Raw genomic sequence first — 27713 nt, 5'->3', positions numbered from 1 at the left:
GATAACAGCGATACTATAGAAGCATAAAGTACCATGATCAAAATGTTTTCCGTTTAAAAAAAAAACACTCGTGAAGCGGTGGTGCAGTGGCTACGAACCCAGCCACCTGTGTTTGATTCCTGGCTACGGCTAACATCAGTGGTGAACAATATCTTATTCGGTCCTGGTACCCCCCCTTTGCCAGTCTGCACTGTGATCAGCACGAAGTATGGTTATCAATCCATCTGACCAACATGGCGGGAAAAGACATTCATCCGGCAATTTATTGACAATAGTTTCTCAAACACAAAAGCGAAATTAAATTAAACTAATATTCCACTAAATCATTTTTTTCTATAGTTTACAAGTTCTAAAGTGTATTCCCAGTTACTTCGTGACAGCACCCAACAACAAATATAAAATGGTGTTAATTTGCAATGTGATTCAGCTCAGGACAGATTTGAATGAGATCATGGATGCATTAACGCATGGCAGGAACTGCCCGGAGTATCGGATCAATACAATTGGCAGACTTAAAAAGAAAATAGTTATATGATGTCACACCATCTGGGAAAATACTGCATTTGCTACAAATATGTGGAATTTTTGTCATGCATAAAACATTTGATAGCCTCAAACAACATAATTTACATCTTCTTTGCAAATACTAGACAGGATGAATGCCTCCCCATGATGTGTCAGTGATGGGAATTGTTTCACCACACTACTTCAACCACACTGGGTTTTCTGCACCCGTTTCAGATGTCTCACCATTGATGTTCGCCGTGGCTAGGAATCAAACTCAGGTGGTCGGATTCATAGCACATTGCACCAACCACTGCGCTATGAAGCGGTGAAGAGGTTTGAAGGAAGTTGCCGGATAAAAATCATGACATGAAGAGGTGAACAAGAGCAGGCGTTTGGAAAACTGAACTCCATAATGAAAAGGAACATATAGCAATGTGCCTTAAGAAGAACTTGTTTATTCACTCGTGTTCATTGTCCGCGATGGTAGTTGGATTAAAACAATACATGAACAGTGACAGAGAATATGGAACATATGCATGTAAATAATAATAATGATAAAGATGTGGATTGCGTGCATGAATTTAATATACTTTGCACTACATTACATTAAGGACAAATATCACCATAACCGTTCAACCACTGAAATCTAATCTGTAAAATGACGAGAAAGCACACAATAATAAACCGGACAACCGCGAATTTCACACAAGACGCACACAATGGTGTAGAACACACACAGACGTTTGTGGATTATGCAAGAAACGCTGATGGGTTTGTTGCATTCACAAATGGCAGCGTGTTGTGGCATGATATTTGACGCTATGTTTGATTATTTCTACACGTTCAAAAATCAACAACATATTTAATAAACGTATTTAATGTCCTTAATTATCGATAACATGAAATCGACAACATTCAATCACTAACTAAAAATGTTACGTTTGTTGTACATATAAAAATAACTAATAAACAACGTTTGCTTATTGACAATATAAAAGAATGTACCGTATACGTTTGATAATAGAGAACATTAGATCAATAGGTTTTTAACAAGTTCAATATTATTATCAAACGTATATCAATATACAGTACTAAGATACATCATGCCAGTTGTGGGGTTTGTTAAATTGAGACATTCAACACTACCATCAACACCACTAGATGGCGCTACTTAGTCAATACATGGCGACAGTGATTATGTATCGTGTACGGTATCCCGTAAATACATTCTTGCCATTTAAAAAAAAATACACAATGCATCTGATCGTGCGGGTAAGGATCAATTAATTTACAATGCATATGAAAAACGTTAGGGTAATGGAGCGAAAGTAGACAAACGATAATAACGCATTACTGTAGTCGAGTTCACTTACACGTCGAAGAATACGTTTAAAAAAATCAATGAGTCTACAAGAGAGCTGTTTCCACTGCTAAAAAACATAAAACGCAATGTAAACAAAGCCAATCGACGTCTAAACGGCTCATAAACGGGCGTCACTGATTGGCCGAGGGCACGGCTCAGGCCCACTTAAGAGCGCTCGGATTGGCCGAAATTGGCGCTCCGCGTGCACAACGTAAACACGTGACCGCTAATCAAAACGTGAACGTTCGTCGAAACCATATGGGGTCTCATGGGAGGCCAAACGTTAACCGAAAAAACCGTTAACCGATGAGGGACTAACTGTATTTTAGTCCCATTGTCATAATTCATCGAATCTCTGGGGGTTGTTACAAGACTGTTGCCAATTCGAGCGATTTTGTCCCGAGGTTTTATCGACTTTTGGGTTTCCCCAGTGACCTACTGGCGACGTGTCGTCAAACGGAATAGCGTCACACCTAGCAACTGTCCGGGACGAGGACATGGCACAGATATAGGAGAAACGGCAGGTATTTATTCAGGCTGGCGAAGAGATGGACTGATGCGGGACGGTACGATGCGGAGCTGAGCTGAGTGAAATTGCCGAAGACCGGTACCAGCGGTGTCAAGATCGGCCTCTATGGAGGAGACTCGTGAAGGATGCTACTGGGCAGTTGGGGGCAGTCGCTCTCCAACAACAACGTAGGGTGGAGCAGTAACTCTCACAACAACGAGCAGAGTGCCGGGCTGCTAAAATGTAGCACGTTGGCACAGTAGGGGGTACGGCTGATGAATTTGTTAGTCATCTCAGTCAGCCAACCCGTCACCTCCTCTATAAGTGAGCTTTCGACACTTTACATCGTCTCAAAGTGCACCTGGCCTGGCACAAACGCCGTGGTGACGTCACCGTCACTTAGTGGCGAATGGCGGGTTATTGGTATGTGTTCAGGATCCTGCATACTTTTGCTATGCGTTATACTCGGTCAGTTGTTTATTGACATTTCATTTTAGACATCTAGTGACTGTAAGGTTCACAATCGATGAACCTGTGCCCTTGGACGCTTCAGTCTACCATGTGCTCTGTTAAGTGCTTATATTATTGCGTATTACATTGTGTTCGGAAACTAAATGCCAATGCACAGGTCTGCTACCCAAGACGAGAGGGGTTCAGGAGAGGGTTTGTGTCGTTTTGCTGTTCCATCTCCGTTGAATGGGCGCAGGATAAATTGGTTTACTATATGGTCCATAGTTTGGGGTTGCATGGCCACAATTCATGATTCCTGTTATCTAGGGATTTTGGAAAAGAACCTTACTTTCTGAATTCATAGATTCGCCAGCAGGAAACAGCTCAGAATTAAGCCACATTATACGTGGCAACCAAAACCACTTGTATAATATAAGAATTTCAATCAGTACTGCAGATCGATACTCGGTAACAACATTTTTTTGTAAAAACCAACCAAGTAATGCAAACAATATAACGTGCGCCAGGAGGAGGTAAAGGTTATATGACCGTTAACTGGACAGTGGCTCAACAGAGCTCGGTAGCAAGTGTCCTTCGGTATGTTTTCATTTTTCAGCTCATAATCGCCTTGGCTTCAAGCTCAGCAGGTAATGTGAGCTAGTGAGATTACATTTACAGAGCGAGCAAGTTTCTCGCCACACTTTCCTTGTTGATAATGTCGATGACCATGGGTTAAGCAGCCACACTCCACATTACAGCTGTTTCAACTCTCTCTCTCTCTTCCCGACATGATATAAAAACCGACATCGCGCCTAAGTTAGAAGGGCACATTTTGTATTTGACATCCTTTGGTTGACTCGCAAAGCTGTGGCACAACGACCCTGGACACTCGGTCGAGCAGATTCATGTCCGCCCTGATGGTCATCTCATCGTCCATCCGTCCATCTGTCCAGGTACAGATGCTCACCGTTGTCTTTCTCGGTGTCTCGCAGGGTGATTGCTCTGTTGCACTGAAGCCCTTTCTGGGTCACAGTTGCTTCTCTTCACGGTAGCACCGCCGGCTCAGATGTGGAGCATTCGCCTGTCGTAAGCTCTTAAAATGACTGTAAAAAAAAGGCACTCTGCGGTGATCTGCTTGAGGGCGTAATGTAAAAAAAAATAGGATTTCAAAACGGAAGCGAAGCATTCAAACTAAGCTGGTCGATCCTCAGAGGAAATGGAATACGACACGGCTTGACTAACAGACATCTCCTCTAAAAGGCTAACACGTACCTTTCGGTACACTAAGTAATGTTGACACGGTACTTAAAACGTGCTTTCAACTCTTGAAGAAATACTTGAAATAATACTGAACAGGCTATGGTGTGCTAATTATTATATTTACTCAGTTAACCGAACACAATGGACCTGGGGTACACATTGCATCTGCGGTGTCTTCATCACCTCCTCCTCCTCTTCCTCCTCCACCCCTCAGGCCCCACGCCCAAACCTCCCTCTGCCCCTCTTCCTCCTCTGCTCAGAGCAATGCTCGGAAGACAAAGGAGGAGGCAGCACCGAGGGCGAGCCCCAGGGAAAGGAAGAACATCATGACCGTTCCTGCTGTCTCCGAGTCGGGTCCGCTCAGCCGCCTGGCGCGCACAGCACAGACGCGTGGTTGTGCGCATGCACGGCACCCTTTAAGCAATCCCCCACTATTCCGCGAGGGTCCTGCGGGGTTTTTTTTACCGTACGTGAGCATACTGCTCAGTGTGGGTTGATGAAGGTGGGGAGCATACATGTGGGAGTGTAGTATAGGGTTGGTCCAGATGTCCTGTGAACCCCCCCCCCCCCCCATTTAATTCTCTAAAACGTGTTATTTGTTAAGTTAAGTTTATTTCAAACAGAAAATAATATACGTGACTTTACCGAAAGAACCAAAGAGTATGGCTCATTGCAGTCACGAAATCTAGAATGATATGTTAGGGGCCAATCAATTGGGGGGTGGGTCACAAGATATCTGGACCACGCTGTACAGAACAAGGCATTTGTGTTTAATTCACTGTGTTACGTCATCTGGTTGTGTGGCTCAGCAGGCAATGTTATTATCGCTAATTCATTAATTTATATCGCTAGTGGGGTGACACACTGCGCCCCGGGAGCTCCGAATGAATTCGTATTCTCGCCGGACAAAATCGGCGGGGGGGGGGGAAGATACAACAAACGTGATTTAAATAAAAAGCACCGCTAACATGAAGGCACATGACCTTCCTTGCCCACACTATCGATGAAGATGACTGACAATTGTAATGATGATTGTGATAATGATGAGGAAGATTGTGACAATTATTAAAATGATTGTGATGATTATGACGATTGTAACAATTATTATGCTGACGATTGTGGCGATGATGACGACGACGACGATCAAGGTCACCTTTCCCTGCGCACTCGCGCGACCGCTCGCTCACATTGTTCCGAAGCACACGAAAAGGCTGGCCAGGTATCCGTTGCTGAAGGCGAAGAGGATCATGAAGACGATGTAGGCGGCGTCGTGGTGGAAGAGCACCGGGAGGGAGCGGCTGTCGGGGCTCGCGTTGCACAGCATGAAGAGCGGGATGAAGAGCGAGCGAGCGCACACGAGCACGGGTGGCAGCCAGCTGCTCGACTGCACGCGCGGCACCGTCATCATCGTCATCGTTGTCGTCGTAGCCATCGTCGTCGTCATAGCCATCGTCGTCGCTGTCATCGTGATCGTAGTCAGTGCGGAGTGGAAGTGCGACGGTTAGCGCCGCGCTGCGCTACAAACCCGGCCGCCCGAGTTCGATTACCGCTCACGGCCAACACCGGCCAGTGAAGATTATTATTATTTGAATTCGTCATGGCTCTCCCCTAGGTCGACTCAGCCTAGAATGAGTACCTGGTGCGATGTGTAAACATCGCCACGACGGAGACAAAGGCGACCGGGCGTGGCGTTGGCCACCCACCCCCTCGCGTGCCGTGCCGGCCTTCGTAGGTGCTACTCGCTGACGGCACTTGCCCCAACAGTCTTTAAAGGCTATTCGGGGGGGAATTTGTCTTTGTTAGCATTGCCATCAGCCCCGTTACCGTCAACGTCGTCATCGCTGGGATTGCCATCGTCGCCGTTATCGTCAAAGTCGTCATAGTCACCACCACTGTCGTTGCCGTCATCACGATCACAGTCATCGTCTTCATCATCACCATCATCATCTCATTCATTGTTGTCATCTTTGCCATCATCATTACCATCATCGCTGTCGTGAACATAATCATTCCCATCATTATTCTTGTCGTGATCATCATCGTTGTCATGATCACGGTCATCATTATTTCTATAATCACGATCATCACCATCACTTGTTATCATAATGCATGTCATCATCAGCCACGGTCTATCCACCGCTGGGATGCCGTGGTCGGTTTGCGGGACTCACGATCATGAAGACAGCCGTGGCGCTTCGCCCGGCCCAGTCGAGGATGTTGAAGAACAAGAAGCACCACACGGGCACAAAGAACCGGCCTGGGCACGGCCAGGGAACATGTAGGGTGGTGGGGGGGGGGGGCATGGAGCCACGGTCAGTGACACGGGTGAGGTCGAAAGTAGGGTTAGGGTCAGATTTAGTATTAGAGGCGGGGTCAGTGTCAATTGGGTTAGGGCCAGCGTTACCGTAAATATTAAGTTTAAGGTCAGGGTTCAGGTTTGTCTCCTATCTATTTGTATGGTCAGTATTCAGGGTCACAGAACAAACGGATGGTTTTGATCGGGTGAAATTCTCACCGACCGTGGTGCGATTGAATGACAATGATGATTCTTGACTTAAAGCTTTCGTGACTGCAGGAATTCATATTCTTTGGGTCTTTCGGTAAAGTGACGGAGATAGGTTCAAATAAAAACCTATCTATGTGACTTTACCAAAAGACCCAAAGAAGATGATGATGATGATGATGTTGGGGTGGCGATAATTATTACCGCGTCACAAATTATGATAACCGTACGCATTTCTGCGATGGCATTTGTTTGGGACATCCATCGTGGGTCGGTAATCATCTCTGTCCTCTTGGGCAGCAGGGGCTTCGAGGGGACGAGAGAGACAGAGCGATCCGTGTGAGTGCGTTGCTCATTTTGTCTCACGCCACGTGGGATCCTGGCTGGAGGATTGAACTCCCGCTGTCACGGCCGGGAAGACCGCGAGGGTCACCGTGTACACGAGACACACGCAGATCGCCATGGGCCAGATCTACCACACACAGACACAGACAAAGACCCCCCGTATAACCTTAACAGGATGTAGAGGAAAGTGCTGTTAGCGAGCACCTATAAAGGCCGGAACGGTACAACAGGGGGTGGGTGGCCAACACCACGCCCGACCGCCTATGTCTCCCCAGTGGCGATATTTACACACCGCACCAGGTACTAATTTGAGGCTGGGTCGATCCAGGGGAGGCCCAGGACAGGTTCAGATAATCGTCACTGGTGCTGGCCAGATCTACCACACACAGACACACACACACGGTATCAAGGACAACAACATCAATGACAACACCACCACCAACTATTGCCGAATATCCAATGTAAACTGGACGAGATGCCTACTGGATCTGTGCAAAACAGCTTCATAGGTCATCGGATTCCTCCAGTCTAAATACAGATTCTGATTCTGAAATGTTTTATAATAGGCCTTCGTCAATCAGTGTTGTTCACTTGGTTCTAAGTTTTTTGGGAAATCGATAAGATGGGTAAAAATGTATACATCCTTCCACAAAGCGTATCCAACACTGCAGCAAGGTGAATAGGCATGTACCCTTTACGGGTTTGTTGACGAAATACGCTTGGGATGTATGTATGTTGAACTTCTTTCGCACCGTACGTAGCCAACCGTGCTAATGGGGATGCAGCGAACGAGTGTGACGTCGAAATAGGCTACATGTAACGGATTCCATGCAATCACGTACAAAGAAAATGTGACTTCAGCTTCGCACAATGGTTTTGTCTGCTTTGTTAGTCTAAATGTAACATTAGCATATAATCATCAACCGCGGGTGCCACGGTGGCGAGATGTTAACTCCCTTGCCTGGTATACAGAAGCTCGTGGGTTCGATCCTACCCTGATTCCTGCTGTATATTGGAGTTTGCATGTCCTTTCCCGTGGTCGCGTGGATTTGTCTCCGGGTCCTCCGATTATTTCCCTCCACATTTAGAAACATGCGCCTATAGTATTTGGCTGCTATACAATGGCACGTGATAATCCACTTCTTTAGAACTGTTTTTGCGTGTGTCTAGTTTGTTGTCCTTCCCCCGCACCTCCGATTAGCACGGTTGGCTACGTACGGCGCGAAAGAAGTTCAACGTCCATACATAACAAGCAATGTATTTCGACGACTCGCGCCGTGAGCGCAATCACCGATGCCAGTCGAAGAGTCGGCGCGTCGTTACGCGCCTGGACCGCTTGTCGCGGAGCCGCGCGCTCACCTTGAAGAAGACCTGCACCACGGACATCTTGAGAGCGGAGCGGCTCGCGGGCGAAGGCTCCTCCACCATCATGACGCCGACGCCGGAGAGCCCTTCCCGGTCCCTCTCATCTGCGGAGCAGCACCCATCGCTGTGATCCCGCACGGCCAGAGCATCGCACAGGATCCTCCTTGCGCCTTGCGCGGTACCAATGGTGCCTGTCATGCTGCGATGTGCTTCAAGGGATCGAGACGTCACGATCGCGGCCAAAGCCGTTGATGCCGACACGCTTCGCCAACGCTCTCTCTGTACCTCTCCTGATGCCAGATTCCACAGCTTTTGAACGGTCGCCACGCGATCTCCAAATACAGAATTGGGGTAATGTCATCATCACGTGGTCGATACATTAGTACTATGTTGTGATGAGCGGACAGTGGCTGTATTATGTACATACGGTTACTTACTCGGGGTCGAATGAATCACACCCCCTCCCACTCACCATGATTTTATGAGTTTCTGAATCGTCACGATTATTATTTTTACATTTTGGCGACTATATCGGCTTATAGTGGCTGTCGAGGTGACGTGAACTCATTTCAATCAGAATACTGTATACGAATCGGGGGACAAATCAGTTCTTACACATGTGGTTTTAGACTCTTAAAGAATCAGTGTTTATCTGTGAATCGGGAGGCAACGGGTGCATTAAATGTCACATTAAATAACCGGGAATTAATTTATCGAGAAATGCTCGCAGGTAGTTTCTGAATAAGTCTTACTTGTAAGTGTTTTTCGGCAAACAACTGCCCAATGCACGTGGTAACTCAAGTAGCCGCGCAGGGAAATTATTTTTTTCGGAGGTCCGGGAGAAATTAGGCCAACTCAAGCCAAAAACTCGAATTGCCTCGCGTTGGCTCTCCCATGGAAACCAAGTATGTGACTCACGTAATTGCCGCACACAGAGCGGCGGCGGTGGGGGGGGGGGGCTCCATATAAGGAGGGAGTGGATCCACACTGAGACACTCAGTACCAGCAGGTGGCATAGATTAAAGATAATTGAGATAATGATCTTAAGCTGTTGGTAATTGCCTCCAGACACCAAGCGCTGTTTAATCGTGCCCAGCAAAAATTGTTCATGTTGTTTACAACATAAAACTCAAACCATGGGACAAGTGGCATCATCATCACCATCATCATTAACCTTTCGTTAAATTACGAAATTAACACGTGGGCAGGTAAATGAGTTTATTTCATTGCCAAAATTAAACAACACTGAACCGACATCGATGATGATGAGCCATTTTGATCAATGCACAGTATTTTGGTAAATGAATTATAAGTTATTTAATGTTACCCAAAAAAGGTAATGCTTTGCCTGCTCAAATTCCATCCGAATATTGCACAATAAATATCACAAAACCCTGCATCTGAGTGCACCTATATGAAACGCTTTGCCGGTCTGCAAGGGCTGCAACGATGCATGGATTTATCGATGAACGTCGATTCTTTACATAATTCTACAGCAAAACGAGTCCCTTGTGTGATCACCTCTCTAGCGAATCGGACATAATTCGCCTCTGTTGGCTTATAAAAAAAAATCCGTGCTACTCGAGTTTTGCACACCGAAGGTGACACCCATCCCTGCTATGGTGCATGGAATAGGCGTGAAGGGCACTCACCTGGTGAGATGAGTCCGGGATTTCCATCAAGGTCTCTGCAGGGGGTCAGGTAATACCTGGCAAATTCCTGGGCGCTCACGAGTGCCAGGAAAGAGTGAGTCAGTTTTCCGGTAAAGTGATGAAATTACTCCACTCACACGAATACAAAATGATCTCTCCTTATTCTCCGTCATGTTAACGTACGGACTTTTTGTCATTCCACTGCTGGATGAAGGCCTGTCCACCTGGCAGCCCGAATCCAACAACAGCAACACCGAGGCAGCCTCCCATCCAGGCACTAAAACTAAATTTATTTTTTAAATACTCATTGGTTTTTTTCGGTAAAGTCACGTATGTAGAAATACCATAAAATTATATAATTTTATTATATGGTATTTCTACATACGTGACTTTACCAATGAGTAATTTTATGCAGTCAAGAAAGCTTTAATTTCTTTTTTTTTTAATGTTTATTTTAGCAAGTAACACCCACTGAGCTATACAGCTCTTTTTTTCAGAAGCGACCTGGCCACAAGTAACAGCTCAACGAAGTGACTTGTCGCGTGCACACGTGACAGCGGCAACCAAATCCTCGAAAGCGCGTGACGCTCATCCCAAACGTCGAGGGGGGGGGGGGGCGGAAAAAAACCAAACCCCGAAGCGCGACCCCTGTTCGCTTCTGGGACCTGATGCGACCGAGCACACTTCTCTATACGCGCCGGTGACTCTCCTCCGGTCGGTCATCTAGCCGCCGGACTAATCAACGACGTCTTTATTATTACTATTACTACCGCTGCCAAAACAATGCACTGCAATAACATCCTGGCCGCGGCGGTGGGGGTGGGGGGCTCAAAAAGCGCCAGTGACGATAGTCTGGACTTCGGGGAGAGGTGGGGGGGGGCTTCACATCCGCCCACGCGGTCTCTGCGGAGTCGTCGATGCCATTGTGTGCCGGCGTCGAGGCTAAATGTACGCGCGCGCGATTCATTTTTTTTCTAACAGAGATTTTAGAATGTTTGTTGTTTTCTCTTCCTGGCAGACGGCCCCCTAAAATTAGACCGCGCGGCGAAGGTTGAGAGGTCGCGCCCTGCATCGGCGTGGGCTTTCCCGGAGAATTAAGTTAAAGCGGTGTGCCGTACGCATGCACGTATGTTGAACTAAATTTTTTGCGCCGTACGTAGCCGGCCGCGCTAACCGGAGGTGCGGGAAATATGCGTCGTGCGAAATACGTCACGCGTCGTATGTCATTTTGACACGTCCTCGGTCATAATGTATAATATGTCATGTGCCACGCATGATGTCATATGTCATGTGTAAAATGCCAAATGTAATATGTCATGTGTAACAAGTGCCCAGAGACCTGCGTCATGTGTTCTGTATTCTGTAACATATGTCCTATGTTCTGTGTCGTGTGTCCTATGTCATGTGATGCTCCGAGACCTCACCAGCTCGGGACCGTGAGCTCACCAGGTGAGACAGGGACAGGTAAGCCACGATGGCCACCAGCGTGACCACACACGCGGTCACAAAGTATCCAAACACGCTGTCTCGCTCCTCTTGTGCCCCTGCTACACGGACAGACGGACATGCAGGCAGCGAGACAGACAATCAGGCAGGGAGCCAGGGAGACAGTCAATGAGGCAGGGAGACAGGCGGATAGAGAGGCATGCAGGCAGGCAGAAAGATAGACAGCGAGACAGGCACGGAGACAGAGAGACAGTCTACGTGGTAAACACATAGACACAGCATACACACACACACATGCACGAAAGGGCAGTTATGTAAGAAGCATGAACTCCGGTTTTGAGTTGGACGCCACACATATCAACCGTTGCCAATTATAATTCCTGAACTCGGCTCTTTGAACCTGGCCACGGAAGCAAGGAAGCATTTGGAAAGGTTAAATTGCTCCCACGCGGGCGGGGGGGGGGGCTGAGTGTGTATGGTGGGGGTCGGAAAGTCTCAGGATTTACCCGGAATATGCCCCCCCCCCCACTGACCCCCCCTGTCCCCCCCCAACTACCCCCTCCCAAATACCCCCCCCCCTAACTGCCCCCCCCTCCCCTGTTGTTCACCTTCCTCACTTTGCCCGACCGCTCGTCAAGTATTCATCATTTGTTTCACAGATCTTTTAACCTTGGTTCTTTCAATTATTCATTTGCGAATACGCTCACCAGTCGTTCAATCACGACGTAGTTCACCACTCATTTAATTTCCCATTCAATCACGCGTTAACCTGTAGCCTTCAATCGTTCATTCAATCGTTAGAGTTCACCATTCATTCAATACGTTTTTCATTCAGTCATTGCTGAATTCATCGTTCGTGATGTGAGTCTTTTTTTGAAGCAAGAGCTGTATTTGTGAACGCTTCCCCTTCCGTTAACCACATACACACGATCAATACGATTCGTTCAATTGTTCATCGTTAGCTCAATAAATCCTTCATTCGTTCATCATGTCGTTTGAGAGGCAAACGATCATTCACCCCAAGTGCCCCCACGAATTGACGAAATGCCACGATCGGGGGAGAGGCTCATGGTTCCATCACGCATGGATTCCAACGCTCAGAGGAGATATATATGTGTGTGTGTGTGTTTGTCGGGTCCAGTTTGTGTTTTATGCAGTGTTCGCTCCGTCTCATTCATTCCATTGAGCTCACGCGATGGAGGACACGTCCCGAGCGTCACCTGACTTCACGCGGCTCACGGCCACATGACGCCGAGCCGCACTACTTGGGCACCAGAGGGGAGGAGTCGTGACATTTTCTACCCGTGGTACCGTGGGTTTGTTATCCTAGTGCAGTGCACTCAGTCCCTTCGTGCTGCGTGCGTACCAACCCACAGTCATTCCTGTGACCGCGAGGGGCCTCTAGCAGCGAAGAAGTAGCCGTGGCGTGTGATGTGTGGTGTATGCGTGTGCGTGTGTTCACGTGCGATCAACCAAAGGTTTTTTTTTAGAGTCAAATTTCACCCTGAACAAGGGGGGATACGCCCCCCCCCCCCCCACACGCCTGCGTTAGCCCCAGCTTCGCATAAGACTCGCGCGCGATTTGCGTGCACGTCCTTAGGCAACACGTGCCCGAGCGCGTGCCCGATTCGACGGACGTGCGTGCGTCGTGAGCACTGCCATGAGTTTAAAGCGATAAAGCGATTCAACAAATTACCCTTATGGAGGGAACCCGGGGTCCCACAAGCCCCCGGCTCTAGCATAAACTGCGTTGCGATGTAATTTTATGTCTGTTGAAGGCGAACGATAAGGGCAGTCTATTCCTCTCGACGAGCTCTACACGATGCGCTAATCAAATTTTCAAAGTTTTTGTTTGTGACTACGGCAATTTTGGCAACGACGGGTGCTTGGTGAAGAACGAGGAGAGGATTGATTGCTGGTGGGTCGCGGCGTTTATGTGCGTGGTGGGACGGAGTCGCCAAAAATAAATGAGTTAATTACGATTTTTGACTTCCGTTTATTCGGGACCCTGGGGTCCCGCTGTAAGGTTCAAATTGTGCATCTGACGGGGAAGGGGGCGGGGACGGAGGGGCTGGGAACGTCACAGTGGTGGGCACGCTGCGTCACAACCCCCGTGCTTAACTCGCTTCGATTTCCCGGCCACGGCTGACGTCAGTGGCGCGTGACATCCGGACGAATCGGACCCAGGTCGTCACCTCCCCCCCCACATCAGTGGATTGACAATGGGCTGTGAATTATTATTATTGGGACATTGTTTCTCTGGAGGAAGGGAGCCCTGGGACCCAGTTTTATATATATAGTCCAGCGTAACTCGCAGACAGGATGTACACAGTTGGCTACCCGTATTCACCGTGGCTTTCTCTCTCTTTCTCTCTGGTAAAATAATAATATACTAAATAACCAGGCTGTTCCGTACTAAACATTCATCACTATTTGATGGATTGCGATTACATCCAATGTATTCTACGGGCAGGGTATAGAGCTGTGGGACAGTGGTTAGCGCACTGCACTATGAACCGGGTCAACATGAGTTTGATTCCCATGCACGGCTAAAATCTGTGGCGAGTGACACCTGGGCAAGTCGCGGTGCCTCCATCTCCTTCACCAATCTGTGATGACCCGCGTGGTGAAGTATGGTCAAACAACCTCCAAGACCAATGCAGCCTACATGGAGGCCTTAATTATTTTACGTAGCGTACACCAATTTTGCTGTCCATGTTTCTGGGACATTATCGCACAATGCAGTTGAGCACAACAACCGTCGACGCTTTCTGCTGCCGAACACCGCCAGTAACTGGCTGTGACTGCCGGTGAGTGACCGGTCGTGAATGCCGGTAACTGGCCGTGACTAGGGTGACCGGTCAAGACAGCCGGTGAGCGACCGGCACTGGCTGCCGGTGAGCGAGCGGCCGTGACTGCAACTCACAAATCATGGCGGAGATCATGGAGAGTGCGGCGAAGACCCCGGCGATGCCCTGGCCGCTCATGAGCGCCGTTGTGTAGGGCACGGGCAGCAGTCCCACGAGGCCAAACAGGCTGCCCTGTAGCACCGCGCCAAACGCTGTGCAAAGTGCGACGGTGGGTGGATGGGTGGGTGGATGGGTGGGAGGGGGGTGGGCAGCAGGGGAGGGGAGAGGAGGGTTGGAGGAGGGGAGGAGATGGGATAACATTTTTTTTACAAATATTACATAGAAAACAGGGGGAACATAGACGTAGAGTAGGGAGAGAGGGGGTAGCAAGAGGCGGGGGGGGGGGTAGAGAGAGAGAAGGAGGAGAGCATAGCGTGAAATCTTTTGTGAAATCTTTCATTTAAAAAGGGGGGGGGCACATAAAGCAAAGCATTGAAAAAAAACGAAATGATGAACGAAGCAAAGTGCCGACTACACCGAGCATCTTCTTGTTTCCTCTGATCGTAAAAAAAATAGAGCAGAGGGAGAAGGAGCGAAGGGGAGGGAAGGGGAGAGAAGAGGAAAGGAGAGGAGGGTTGGAGGAGAGGAGGGGAGAGGAGGGACGATTACAAGAAAGAGGAGATGAGGGATGAGAGGGGAGTGGAGAGGAGAGGAAAATACATTCAAGGAGAGAAGTGTGGGCAAAGGAAAAGAGAGCACGAGACAGCTGTAGTAGTAGCATCCTCATTAACTGCAGCAGCATTATCCTAATGAGCACTTTCGACACCCGGATCCCATCTCGGCTCCACTCCACTCTTAGTGGCTTCGCTTCTGCTGGGGACCGGACCCCACGCGCTTGCAGGTGCGGCGTGCAACGTCCGAAACCGCAGCGTGATTGTGCCGCGGCCGTGGGTTATGTTACGGGAGATGCCGTCCATTCCCGGGGCCTCTCAGTACCCACGACTGAGCTCTAACGCTCGGTCTGGCTCCGCTTACAACGGGGTTGACGCACAATGACAGGGCCTGCTGGATAGGGCCACACGTAACAAGGCCTGGCTCTCATCTTGACAAAAGTTCAGTATCAATGGATTTGTCTTTTTTTTGATTTTTTTCTTATCTCTCTCCCCATCATCAACCAACAACGGGACAGATCAATCGATGCATTCATTAATTTCAGCCGGGCCCAGAAAAATATTTCTGCACCCGGCACACCGCATCCAGTATACCTCTCGCTCCGGCTGTGGCAACGGGTCAACAGCCACCTACTCAGAGGCCAACAGCGGCCCAGAACATACCGAGTGGGAATTTGAATCCGTGGACGTATCACCGAGGCGACGGCCGTGATCGACAACGCAGCGGATTATCTTCAGCAAATGGGTCGAGTTGCAGGTGTTGCACAAGTCACGGCTGTTTCCCACCGGCCATGAACGTGCGCTGACGGCAGGCCATGCGGAACATCGCCCAGCGACGGAAATCCGCGAGCATCTCTCCCATTGTTTCCGCTCGGGGTGTCGGAACACGAGCGATGAATATCTGAACCTATTCCCGGGGCCCATCGTAGGTCGACTCAGCCGTACAAATGAGTACCTGGTGCCGTGTGTAAACATCGGTGTTGGGGAGACAAAGGCGGTCAGGCGTGGTGGTGTCTACACCCCCCCCCCCCCTCCTGTACGCCGTGTATGGCCTTACCATGTGCTCGTTAACTGCACTTTCCCGACAGCCTGTATAGGCTACACGGGGGGGGGGAGAATCTTCGTCTTTTGTTGCTTTGACGTCGCCTGCCGGCCGAGTCGCCCTTGAAAAAAGAGTTTCTTAGCTCGCCCAATGGGCTTCACTCGGGGAAAATAAACTTCTGAACTTCTGTCCGAGCGTGTGTGGTGTGGCGTTGGCCACCCACCCCCTCGTGTGCCGTGTCGGCCTTCATAAGTGCCCGCTAACAGCACTTGCGCCCGACAGTCTGTTGAGGCTATACGGGGGTGGGAGGGGGGGGGATCTTTATCTTTGTGTGACGCGCGCTCACAGTTGATGAGGACGATGGAGGCCATGGTGATGGAGAAGAAGAGCGACGGGCGGGAGTCGAGCGAGGCGACGCGCACCAGGGCCGCCGTGACCACGAAGAGGAGGAGGATGGCGACGAGGCCGGAGAGGACACGCACTCTCTGTGACACCCTGCGCAACGAAGACAAAGCTCCCCCGTATAGCCCTAACAGACTGCTGGGGGCCAGTGCTGTTATCGCGCACCTACGCACGTGTACGTTGAACTTTATTTCGCACAGTACGTAGCCAACCGCGCTCATCGGAGGTGCGGGGGAAGGACAACACGCTGAGGCTGGCATGCCACACGATGGGGTGGGGGTGCCAGCACCACACCCGGACGCCTTTGTCTCCCCTGTGGCGATGTTCACAGATCGCCCCAGGTACTCATTTCAGTACACACATACACACGTAGCACCCAGCACCATCACACCCAGCAACACACACACACACAGCACTCACTTACCCACCAAGATTATCCACTCACTCACGTACTAACTCACCCACCTCCTGTCTCACCCACTCACGCACCCACCTACTCATTCACCCACCTACTCACCCGATCACCCACATACTGACTCACTCACCCACCCACTCGTTCACGAATGTGGTCACCTACTCGCTCGCTCACGTACCGACCCAGCCACCCTCTCAATCGCTCACCTCCCCTGCACACTAAAAACAAATGCTGAAAGAAATTCGGGTTCGTGTTTCTGTTCAAAGCCAAGTTGGTCATTCCATGAAATTCACCTAAGAATTACAATCCCCTGCCAATAAAATATAATTATCGTCGTGTCAGAAGGTTCAACGCTTTGCCAGCCTAACCCCCACGTCTTGATCCCATTCCTGAATCAAATTCCGTCTCCCCCCTCCCACCTTTCATCTCACCCCCCCCCCCCCCCCCACACTCTTAGCTTAATCCATCATTCAGTTCACATACCACAGGTCACAAGTCGCAGGCAAAACTCTCTATAGGATATAACTTAAAAGTTACTTTGATCTTTCTTTCATTTTAACTAATAGTATCTGAAAATATTTACATTCAGGTTCTGGTTGTCACTCCGTGTTTCTTTGATCCTGTATTCCTTCCTCTTTTTCCGTCTCAGATCTCCCTTGCCTGAAGCTTGTGGTCTCATTTGGAGTTCAATATTTGTTTTTTTCATTTTGCCCGAGGTTAGGGAATGACTGCGCTCTCAGCGTCACGTCATGGGTGACGAAGAATCCACGTGGAAGTCTCGCAGCGTTGTGCAACCGCCTCGCCCCCTTCTCTTTAGTTAATAGCACACAGAAGTAGATACTGGAGAACTACTTATGAAATCGCCATGTCAATGGGATTTCTCAAAACTATGCTGAAAAGCCGACTGACTGACCTACCAACTTGACTGCGAAACCAAATAAATGACTGGCCCACCAACCAACTAAACCAGTTGACAAACTGGCTGACCAAACAGCTGACCGACTGAACGGTTGACGAGCCAGCTGACTGACCAGCTGACCGAGCCAAACAACCGACCAGCTGACGGGCCAGTTCACGGACCAACTAACCCCACCGACCAACCCAATAACCGTCTGACAGACCGCAACTGACCGACTGACTGGTAGACAGACAAACTGATCGACCGATCGACCGACCGACCGACCGACTCGCCCACCGACCCGCGAAGCCACTGACCAGGCTGACTCTGTACCTGGCGTGCAGGAAGGACGTGAGGCAGGTGAAGACGAGCATGGGCAACATGGCGCACAGCGTCATGGCGTTGCTGAAACTCCTCTGCAGCGGCGTCAGGGGCCTGGGGCCCTCGCTGGAGTTACCTCCCCGCGCCTCCACCTCGCCGGCCAACCGCTCCTCGAAATACTGCCAACGGGAAGGGGCAGCCACAGTCATCATCGTCGGCGGCATTATCAGCAGAATCAGCAGCAGCAGCATCATCAGCATCATCAGCATCATCATCTGCAGCATCATCATCAGCAGCAGCAACAGCAGCAGCATCATTATCAGCAACATCATTAGCATCATCATCAGCAGCATCATCAGAATCATTATCAGTAGCAGCATCATCAGCAGCATCATCATTAACAGCAGCATCATCATCAGCAGCATCATCATCAGCATCATCATCGGCAGCAGCAACATCAGCATCAGAAAAGCTCTCCGATGTCTTTACTGGTTGCACCACTTGTTGTTGTTGTTGTTCAGCACCATGTCCAACATTTTGCTCGGTGCTACAAACCCAGACACCGGAATTCAATTCCTGGCCCTGGCTCGGGTCAGTATCGATTGATATCTGAACTGGTCCTGTTCCTGCGCTAGATCGACTCAACCTCAGACGAGTACCTGGCGCTTTGTGTTTACATCAGTTCAGGGTGAGACGATAGCACCTCCGGTTAGCATGGTTGGCTACGTATGGTGCGAAAGAAGTTGAACATACATACCGACCGGGTGTGGTGCTGGCCATACTGCCCCCTTGAGTGCCGCGACGGCCTTCAAATGTGCTCACGAACGACACTCGCTCAACCAGTCTGCGAAAGGCTACAGGGAGGGCGGCCTCTGCCTTTGTTTGATGGTGGTGAGGATGGAAGGGTGGCAGTAATGCTCACCTTGTTGGCAGTGATGAAGAAGTTCCATGGCAGCAGAGTTCCTACACCAAGTACGAAGAAGGCGAGCCACACAGCCCAGTATCTGCAATGTAAACACCACCATCATCAACACCGCCACCACCGTCATCATCAACAGCAGCACCACCATCAACAGCAGTACCACCACCAACGCCATTATCACCGTTATCAACACCGTCATCAGCATCACCAGCAGCAGCAGCATTATTTTATCATGCATTGGGACAAATATCTCAAAGGCAGGGTCCTCTTGAAAAGCGGCCTTGAGGCTCGGTGAGGATTTCCTGTATAAATAGATTACATCATCGGGATACAAGATATCGTGTTCACCACAAAGGCTGTGTGTGTGTGTGCCGTGGGGCGCATGACACTCACACATCTGGATGGCGTTGTTTATGTATTTGTTGTCACAAAGAGTGGAGCGGCAGCGCCGTGGTTAGGGCACTGCACTAAATAAACCCGGTCACCTGAGCGCGATTCTCGGTCATGGCTAACATCAGTGGCGAATTATATCTGAACAAATCATACCACCCCCATCCGTTCACCAACCAGCACTGATCATGTAGTATGAAGTATGGTCAAACAACCTCCATGCCCGAAACGCCGTGGGAAGGTATTCGTCCAGCAGTAGATAGATCATCGCTGACAATGTGCGTGTATTTCACCAATCCCTCATTGACCAGTGCAGTGCAGTATGGTCACTTAACCCCCCTAACCCGACACAGCGTGGGGAGGCCCTCATTCAGCAGTGGATTGACAAAGGACTGCACATTGTTAATTGATATTGATCGTCATCATTAAATGTCCCATGTACTTGTAATCGAACTATTTCAGGTCCCTTACCTATCCTTGGGTGGAAGAGTCGATGCCATCCCTGGGAACGACTTTGTCCCTGGAGGTGCGGGTTGAGTGGGAAGAGAGCGGGTGAGTCCTGCAGCAGCAGCAGCTGTTGTGTGTGAGTCGGGGGGAGAGAAAAGGAGAGAGAGAGAGAGGTGAAATGTTGATTTAAAAAAAAAGATTGGTCCACTTTAAAGACCTACTGCTGTGGCCGAGTGACGGTCGGGAAATCGTTGCGCGTGAGTGTTTTGTGTTCCAGATTGCACGTGTTGATGTAAGTGTGGTGACATCGCGGGATGTCAACGTGCAGTGCCGGCCCCAGAGAGGCACAGCGTGCCGTGTAACGACATCGCGAACATGCACCACGAGGATGTGGGTGTAGTCCTGGCCCTAAAAAAGCGCTGGTGGATAGCGCCGGATGGCACCACGCTCGGCGTGCAGTGCCAGCCCCTACAGGACAGGGTGTGTGAGTGCCGGCCGAAGGATGAGGTTACTCGAGGCCATGGCACTCTGGTTGACCCGGGGAGGACACGTGACCGGTTAAGTCTACAAACGGGGCCCCAAGTGGGGGCTAGGGGTGGTCACGTGATTGGGACCCAGTTCCTTCCCGAGGATTCTGGACGGTGGTCGTGGCCGAGGGCGGAGTCGGCCACGCCGCAGAGAATATAAGCCGGGTCCCGCGAGGGACCAGGGTTGTTCATCTTGGAAGAAACCCTTCATCTACGATCTCCGTTCAACGAGTCTCCAACACGTGGACCCGGACCCAAGCCGTTGGTCCCGGTCCGTAGTAGCAGTTACGTTGTAACTAGTGTAGTAACTTGTGTAGTAATTAGTGTAGTAACTAGTGTGGTTAGCCTGGTGGTCATCATCAGGTTAACTACACCAGTTACGTTGTAATCAGTGTAGTTAGCCGGGTGGTCACCACCAGGTTAACTACACCAGTTACGTTGTGACTAGTGTTGTAACTAGTGTAGTTAGCCTGGTGGTCACCACCATAGGTTGTTATTCTGTTAAAGGGAAAATTACCCCGTGTGTTGGAGTTGAATAAATGTGTTGCCTTCCAAGTCTACGTCTGCGACTCAGTTGAACCCATTGCATCTGTGTGTCTGTCGGTATGTGGGGAGCGGTAGTGTGGCGGTTAGCGCGCTACGCAACGAACCTGGAGACCCGGGTTCGATTCCCGCACACGGCCAACACCGGTGACGATTAGCTGAACCGGTCCTGGGCCTCCCCTAGGTCGACTCAGCCTCGAATGAGTACCTGGTGCGATGTATAAGCATCGCCACTAGGGAGACAAAGGCGGTCGGGCGTGGTGCTTGGCTACCCACCCCCTCGTGTGACGATCCAGCCTTCAAAGGTGTTCGCCAACGGCACTTGCCAGAAAAAAACTATGTTGAGGCTATATGGGGGATCTTTGCCTGTGTATGCGCGTGAGGTTGTAACTTTTTCCCCGCCGTGACCTCGTGATCACCGCGCCGTATTTATATCCCTTGGCAATGGCTACTCTGGTTATTTTTGGTCGCTGGGTCGGTGTTTTCACTCACGACCCACGCTCGCACGGGGCAGGTAAATCGTTAACCCCCCTTGCGAGTCCTTCCAGGTAGTAATCACCATGCCCGCCTCCCCATCTTCTACCACATGGCTCTCGCCACACGTGACTCACGGACAGGACTCACGCAATCCCGCACTGCATCATCATCAGCGTCGTCGTCGTCATTAGCAGCAGCAGAATCATGAGCGGGAAGATTAAAGTTGTCACCATCAGCATCAGGATTATCATCGGATTGTCAGCGTCAGCAGCGAGATCACCATCAGCAACAACAGCAGCGACACCTTTGTTAGGAGCAAAATCATCACGTTTAGTATCAATGTAAGATGCAGCGGTGTCAGCAGAATTTGCAGCAGGATCATCATCATCAGCAACAAGATCATCAGCATCTTCATTATTTTCAGCGGCATCATTCATCAACAGCAGACGAAGATCAGGAGCAGCATCGTCATCAGCAGCTCCATCCATAATGACACAATGTGAAGCGCGCTCCTCATTACAACCTCCGTGCGCCAAGGTGCATATCGCGAGGCCTGGTAGCGCCCCTCGTCCGCCCCCATCACCCAGTCTCCCCGTCGCGAGTCCTTCAACATCAGCGACTTGGTCAGCCGAGACAGCCACGTGGGGCGACTGAGCGGTGGCGCAGCGGTCAGCGCACCGTGCTACGAACTCGGGCTACCCAACTTCGATTTCCGGCCAACTGTTAACATCATCGGCGAGTGATCGACGTTTAAACCCGAAGTTGACGTATGAACCGATCGCTGAGTGTGAACATTAGCCCACGGGGGGGGGGGGGGGGGGGGGAGACAAAGGCGGCCGTGTCCTGCGTGTCTTCTGACTGGCCACACACACACGACACTCACACATGCACGCCGGTGGGGGTCTTTTGTATTCATGTGTTACGGATGTTACACGTGTGTGTGTGTGTGTGTTCACACGCTGCACTACGAACCCGCTCACGGCCACCAGCACCAGTGACAATCATATGAGGTTCTGGGTCGCTCCTAGGTCAACTCAGCCTCAAACGAGTACCTGGTGCGACGTGTAAACATCGCCACTAGGGAGACAAAGGCGGCCGGGCGTTGTGCAAACACACCCACCCAGATCCCGCAGTACCGTGCCGGCCTTCGAATGCGCTCGCCACCAACACTTGCGCCAACAGCCTGTCACAGGCTATACGGGGGATCTTTGTCTTTGCGTGTGTGAAAATACACAGTCCTCACCAAGACGCGCCGTATACTTCTCGCGGCGCTGTAAACTTGCAGTCCGTGTACCGTCGCCGTACTGCAAGTAACACGAGCACACACGGCACTGAGAGGACCCCCTGCCTGCCCTCTTGCCTCCCACGCTGCCCGCCCCACTGACCGCGACCATTCATCACCGCGCCGGATGCACTTGAGCCAGCCGACAATGAACAGACACAACGTGCGCTCGCAAACTCGGCTAAAGCCAACACCGCATTGCATGACGCGCGGCTCGCCGTCGCGTTCGCTCCGAGATATGAAACGTGACACCCCACTACACCCCCCTTGCTACCCCCCCCCCACGTCCTGCTCCCCACAACTCCCACACAAGCCCCCTTGCTCCCTGTCTCACAACCCGAAACCCCGCGTGACCGCCACGCGGACTGCCTAGGGGTTTTGGACAGGAGGTGGTTCGGGTTAGAATTGTGGGGTAGGGGGCCCAAACCTGCAGTGCCGACCTTGTTTAGTGGGTGGGGGCAGGGATGGGGGCATAGAAACACAGGCATGGAGGTCACGGCACAGTCAACATTAAACGAACGTTGAACAAATGTTCGGAGCGAAACGGAACGAGGAACGCACGGAACGATCTGATTTTGCCGATGGCGCATTCTGCCCCAGATGTCACCCCCCGTCCACCCCCATCACCTGCCAGTCCATGAGCCCAGATCAGCCAGATCAGGCGTCTCACTCGTCGGAATAACTTTAACCCGTTCCAATGTCTTCCATCAGTTCCACGTGTGAGGTTTTATTTTCAATCTAAATTGCCATGCAGGGCACGTGCGATGGTGAAGCGCCACCCAAGTGCGAATAGGAGGCAGTTGAAGAGACCTCAGCAGTAGTTCTGTAATGTCACCTTCCCGAGGCCGTTACATTGCTTTGTGGCGGGACCTCTGAATGGAACTAGCTGTGAGTTTCAAGGCAGCGTGACGCCAACGGAACAATTGTAACAACTATAAAATGTCCGAGATACAATCGTGGTATTAAGCAATTGCCTTCAGGGACACACCACAAACCTTCGGTTACTCGTACCCACTCACTTCACAATCGTTCCCCTGTACCTACGACGCTATTGAATAGCCCAGTTTCATCAGGCTACTATTGTTACCGTCACTCGCGAGTTGAGGCCACCATAGCACTATTTATTTATTGAACAATGGATGTTGGGAAGTGGAAATATTCGAGAAGTAAAAGGTGACACGAGAATGAGTAATCCACCAAAATCAGGAAAACACAAAACGAGATTTTTTTTATTGGCAAAGGGTGTAACCCGAGCAGGAGAGTGGACAACACTTCACAGGAAGAATTAGCGAGATGTCATCCCTCGCGAGATACGCCTCTTGACGAATGGGTGGATTACGATGATTTTTAAATCATCGCCATCATCATCATCACGCTGCTATATTGTCAATGTTTTGCAAGATGGTTATCGTCGGCTGTGACACGGCCTGGCGGCAGCGCGTTTCACGGCTTGTTGCAGAGTAGGGTTCAATTCCAGCGGCCGCCCTGGTTATAACTGCGGGTGTATGAACCGCCGTCTGTGTTTACAAGGTAGACGTTAAAGATCCCATGACGTCACTTTGGATCATGACGCGTTGTCGGCGTCGTGATCCAAATTCGCAAAATTTTACATACAAAAAAACTACCTGCCAATTTACTCAGTTGGGGAAAACCTGGCAGGAACCTCTTGAAAGAGACTCAGTGAGCCTTTCACGTATGAACGCGGGTAAAACAATCACAATCGTCATAACCATCGTCACCATCATGCGACTGCTGACGGATTGAAATTCGTTAGTTCGTCCATTCCGCTATGTGAACTCGAGAACCAAAAGTGCGAGGATGAGTCGCTGTAAAAACAACACACACCCAACTAAAAACACCGTGACCATCACAGGATACGGAGATCACACCGATAACACCGATCACACTTTCATTCCAGCGCGTGTCTTGTCCAAAAAAGCACTGCCACTCCTGATTTGTTAATTATAATCATAATGATCTACATCATTAGACCTCCTTTGCCAGTACCAAAATTTAATAATAGGGTATTTCCCCTTTTTTCTGCCAACAAAACTGAAACCTTTTTACAAGGATTAATGTTTGCATTAACCACAATACCTGCAGTCAAAATGCAAACAAAAAACATACTATCATAGTATATTATTAAGTCATAATGATGATAAGTACACGTACAAATACTTGAAAGTCACGATCAAACGCGTCATTATAAACCACTTTAAGTGATGGTACTGCTACGCCTCTCCGATATACCTTACGATGATTGTACAACAACCGTAACTCACGAAGCGAGAGGCGGTGATGGTGGTGGTTGATGGCCCGAGTCTTGCCCGTGTCTGGCGGGGTCTGTCCGTTGGTAGCGGACGGGATGAGCTACCCAGACTCCTCCTTGAAACCCCCTGGAGTCTGGAGCGAGGAAAGTGGGAGGCAAGTGAGGGAGGGAGGGAGAGGTGCTGGCTGCACAGTGGGGAGAGAGGTGGGTTTTTGGAAGGGAGCTATAAGGGGTGGGGGAGATGGTTGGGGGGGGAGGAGGGAGGTCAGTTGGAAACTTTCCCCAAGCATTCCTCCTCTCCCTCCACAACGCAGACCTTTAGCCATAACACAAAATCATCAATAGCGGCGGTGTTTCACGACGTAACGTACCCAAATTAATAAGGGCATGTGCAAAATACAGATATGGGAAAGGGGGCATATTGGCACCACTTTAACCGGGATTTATCAGATTGGCAATCCTTGTGAAGCTGCGCTCGATCAATCTTTCCCACGGTCTCACGTTGTGCAATTGTTGCTTCAAATGTGAAGGCGCAGCCCTGCAATTACTTGCTCACGCCACTGCCGGCGTGGCCGCTAAAGAGATCTCGTGGTGTCGTTCGCAAGAGCGGGCCGTTGCGTGCCGACACCAAGGTCCAAATTTTGCCAACTTTCTGAAATTGCCCGCGATTATAGATGGCAATTATCGCCCCCTACTGCGAAAACTTAGCAGGAATTTTCCTGAAAAAACACAGATTCACGAGACTCGGTGAGGCTTCCCTGGGTAAACACGCTCTGATGAACAATGCCTTGTTAGATTCCACTGCGCCCAGTCTCCATCTAAATAAATAACAAACGCGTTATGTGCTGTTGTGCAGCGTCACGCTATATATGGTTCCACAACAGCATTATGAGTCTCTCCAATGTAACAGCCATTTTTCACTTTCAGTGATCAGCGTAATTTGACCATACTTCACCACGCTGGTCAGTGCAGTTTGGTGCACGGGACCGGTTTACTTAGATCCAAATGATGTTGGGTCCATAGCGATGTGTGCCAACAGCTGTGCCACCACTCACCCCCCCCCCCAACGGCCTTGTAATGCCCCAGAAATTAAAACTACTTGTGAGATCCCTTCGAGTGACCTGCTTATCCATGTAACCTTCCACAGAGGAATATTCATCACGTGGCCGCTAAACCGCTATTTGTAATTCCCAGAGCTGGAATTTAGCCAAATTTAAAGAGAAAAACTAAATTCTTCTCGGCTTTTTTGTGTGTGTTTTCAACGGAACCCGTTGGTAACCGGGCAGAAACAATCAACTCGGTGCTTCGATCGCTGCGGTTGAGTGGCTGAAACGAGGACCTCACACCCAGCCCACCCTCCTATCGCGCGACCGTAACTTTAAAAGTAGTTTTGTTATCGTTGCCTCTTACGAGCGAATCTCAAAACGAACGCGCATGTTTCCGCAGGTGTGATGTCGAGTATATGCAGCTCTCCGATGTGTTTTCGGATCAATATTATGTTGCTATGAAGGGCCATTGCCCGAAACGTTGCCTGTGATATATTTCCTCTTAAGGTTGTACCACGTGTTGTTCGCAGTGCCGGATTATCCTACTAGCTAAAGTAGCTACATATGCTACGGGCCCTGCACTTTCAAGGGCCCCGTGCTAAATGCTTTCAAACGATCTATTCCGGTTCAGTGATTCTGCACTTGCTCTATTACTATAGTACTATACCGCCTTCAGCTTTTATGAACGAATGGGTGTTTAAGATTAGCGAGTTGTCGTATTATCTGGCTGTGTAACAAATGAAGAAATACAATTACTTTACTATGCAAGTTAAAAAGTTACGTGTTTTTGTTTTATTTAGGGCCCCTTTATAACATCATATGCTCCAGTCCCCGCACTAGCTTAGTCCGGCACGTGTCGTTCGGCATGACGTCCGACGTTACTGGAGAAGCTCCTGGAGCGAAACGTCGAGCACCGCGTGCCTAGCTACAAGCGGTGCGACCAGAAAATGCACAACAGCGGACAATGCATCTTCTTGGTTCTTTCGGTAAAGTCACGTAGAACGAGAATAAAACAATAAAACAAAATAAGACAATAAAATTCTCACGACGTTTCGGCCACAACACAAGTAGCCTTCTTCAGGTGAAGGAACGGAACTGTCGGGACGACAGCGCTTGAAGCGCTTGAAGCGCTGTCGTCCCGACAGTTCTGTTCCTTCACCTGAAGAAGGCTACTTGTGTTGTGGCCGAAACATCGTGAGAATTTTATTATCTTATTTTGTTTTATTGTTTTATTCTCATTCTACGTGACTTTACCGAAAGAACCAAGAAGATGAATCCTTGCAGTCACGAAAGCTTTAAATCGAAGCAGACAATGCATTAGGGTCATGGATAGCGCTCGAGTTTGATTGGCTCGTGGTAATAGGGTTCATGGCTAGGGTTGATTAGGGCCGAATCCACGTTTTCTGAGCAAAAGCAAGAAACGCTGGGAGGGACACAGCGAGAAAACGCGTGAGGGTGTGTGTACAAATATCTACGACAATTGTTGAAGGCAGATCGTGAGTAAAACTGATTTAATAAAGAGGCGTTGCCAGAGGGTTGGATTGCTTCTGTACAACGGAATTTTGCTCATGAACATGTCAGTGCGCTGCAAGGTTAATGCACATTCAATCCTTGCTGCTATGCCTGCCCGAGGCTTACGCGTTTTTCTTCTTTTGTATCCACGGGTGGGCACGCCGGGCACCGACACACACGAGGGAACGAGAGCTACGCGTGTAAACACAAGCCTTCACGCCGAGAGAGAGAGAGAGGAGGAGGAACGCACGGACCAGGGAACACAACAATTTAGAGACATCAACGACGCCTGTGTAAGAAC

At 49.8% G+C, this 27713-nt stretch overlaps 1 protein-coding gene across 5 annotated transcripts; it reads right to left on the bottom strand.

Annotated features, from left to right (window-relative positions):
* Positions 1-942: 942 nt before the first annotated feature.
* On the bottom strand, positions 943-25069 carry SLC29A1 (solute carrier family 29 member 1 (Augustine blood group)). Of its 5 annotated transcripts, XM_076064683.1 has the most exons (15): positions 24868-25064; positions 22547-22607; positions 21451-21607; positions 19781-19883; positions 18920-19001; positions 18010-18176; positions 16308-16456; positions 14326-14460; positions 11400-11500; positions 9954-10020; positions 8296-8405; positions 6958-7063; positions 6260-6345; positions 5276-5472; positions 943-4456 (listed from the first exon to the last, which is right to left on the bottom strand). In XM_076064683.1, the coding sequence occupies exons 4-15, from the start codon at positions 19807-19809 to the stop codon at positions 4345-4347; spliced, it is 1341 nt and encodes a 446-aa protein (XP_075920798.1). In that variant the 5' UTR covers positions 19810-19883; positions 21451-21607; positions 22547-22607; positions 24868-25064; the 3' UTR covers positions 943-4344. The 5 variants fall into 5 exon arrangements, with proteins under 5 accessions (XP_075920798.1, XP_075920793.1, XP_075920806.1 ...); XM_076064678.1 differs by lacking the exon at positions 21451-21607; XM_076064691.1 differs by lacking the exon at positions 22547-22607.
* Positions 25070-27713: the final 2644 nt, after the last annotated feature.

Source organism: Petromyzon marinus, chromosome 6 (genome assembly GCF_048934315.1).
Source record: "Petromyzon marinus isolate PM22_M1 ecotype Great Lakes invasive population chromosome 6, UKy_Petmar_22M1.pri1.0, whole genome shotgun sequence".
In the NCBI taxonomy this organism is placed as follows: Eukaryota; Metazoa; Chordata; class Hyperoartia; order Petromyzontiformes; family Petromyzontidae; genus Petromyzon; species Petromyzon marinus.
Note: the sequence above shows the minus strand (reverse complement) of the source record. Positions and strands in the feature narration are given on the sequence as shown.

What these genes read in the sequence shown, in the direction of transcription:
- SLC29A1 (XM_076064683.1), bottom strand. Translation starts at nt 19,809, where the DNA reads ATGGCATCGACTCTTCCACCCAAGGATAG. An exon ending in CTCCATCGTCCTCATCAACT is followed by an intron (nt 14,461 to 16,307) that starts GTGAGCGCGCGT and finishes CACTTTGCACAG; the next exon opens with CGTTTGGCGCGGTGCTACAG. An exon ending in ACCTGTCCCTGTCTCACCTG is followed by an intron (nt 10,021 to 11,399) that starts GTGAGCTCACGG and finishes GTGAGCGCCCAG; the next exon opens with GAATTTGCCAGGTATTACCT.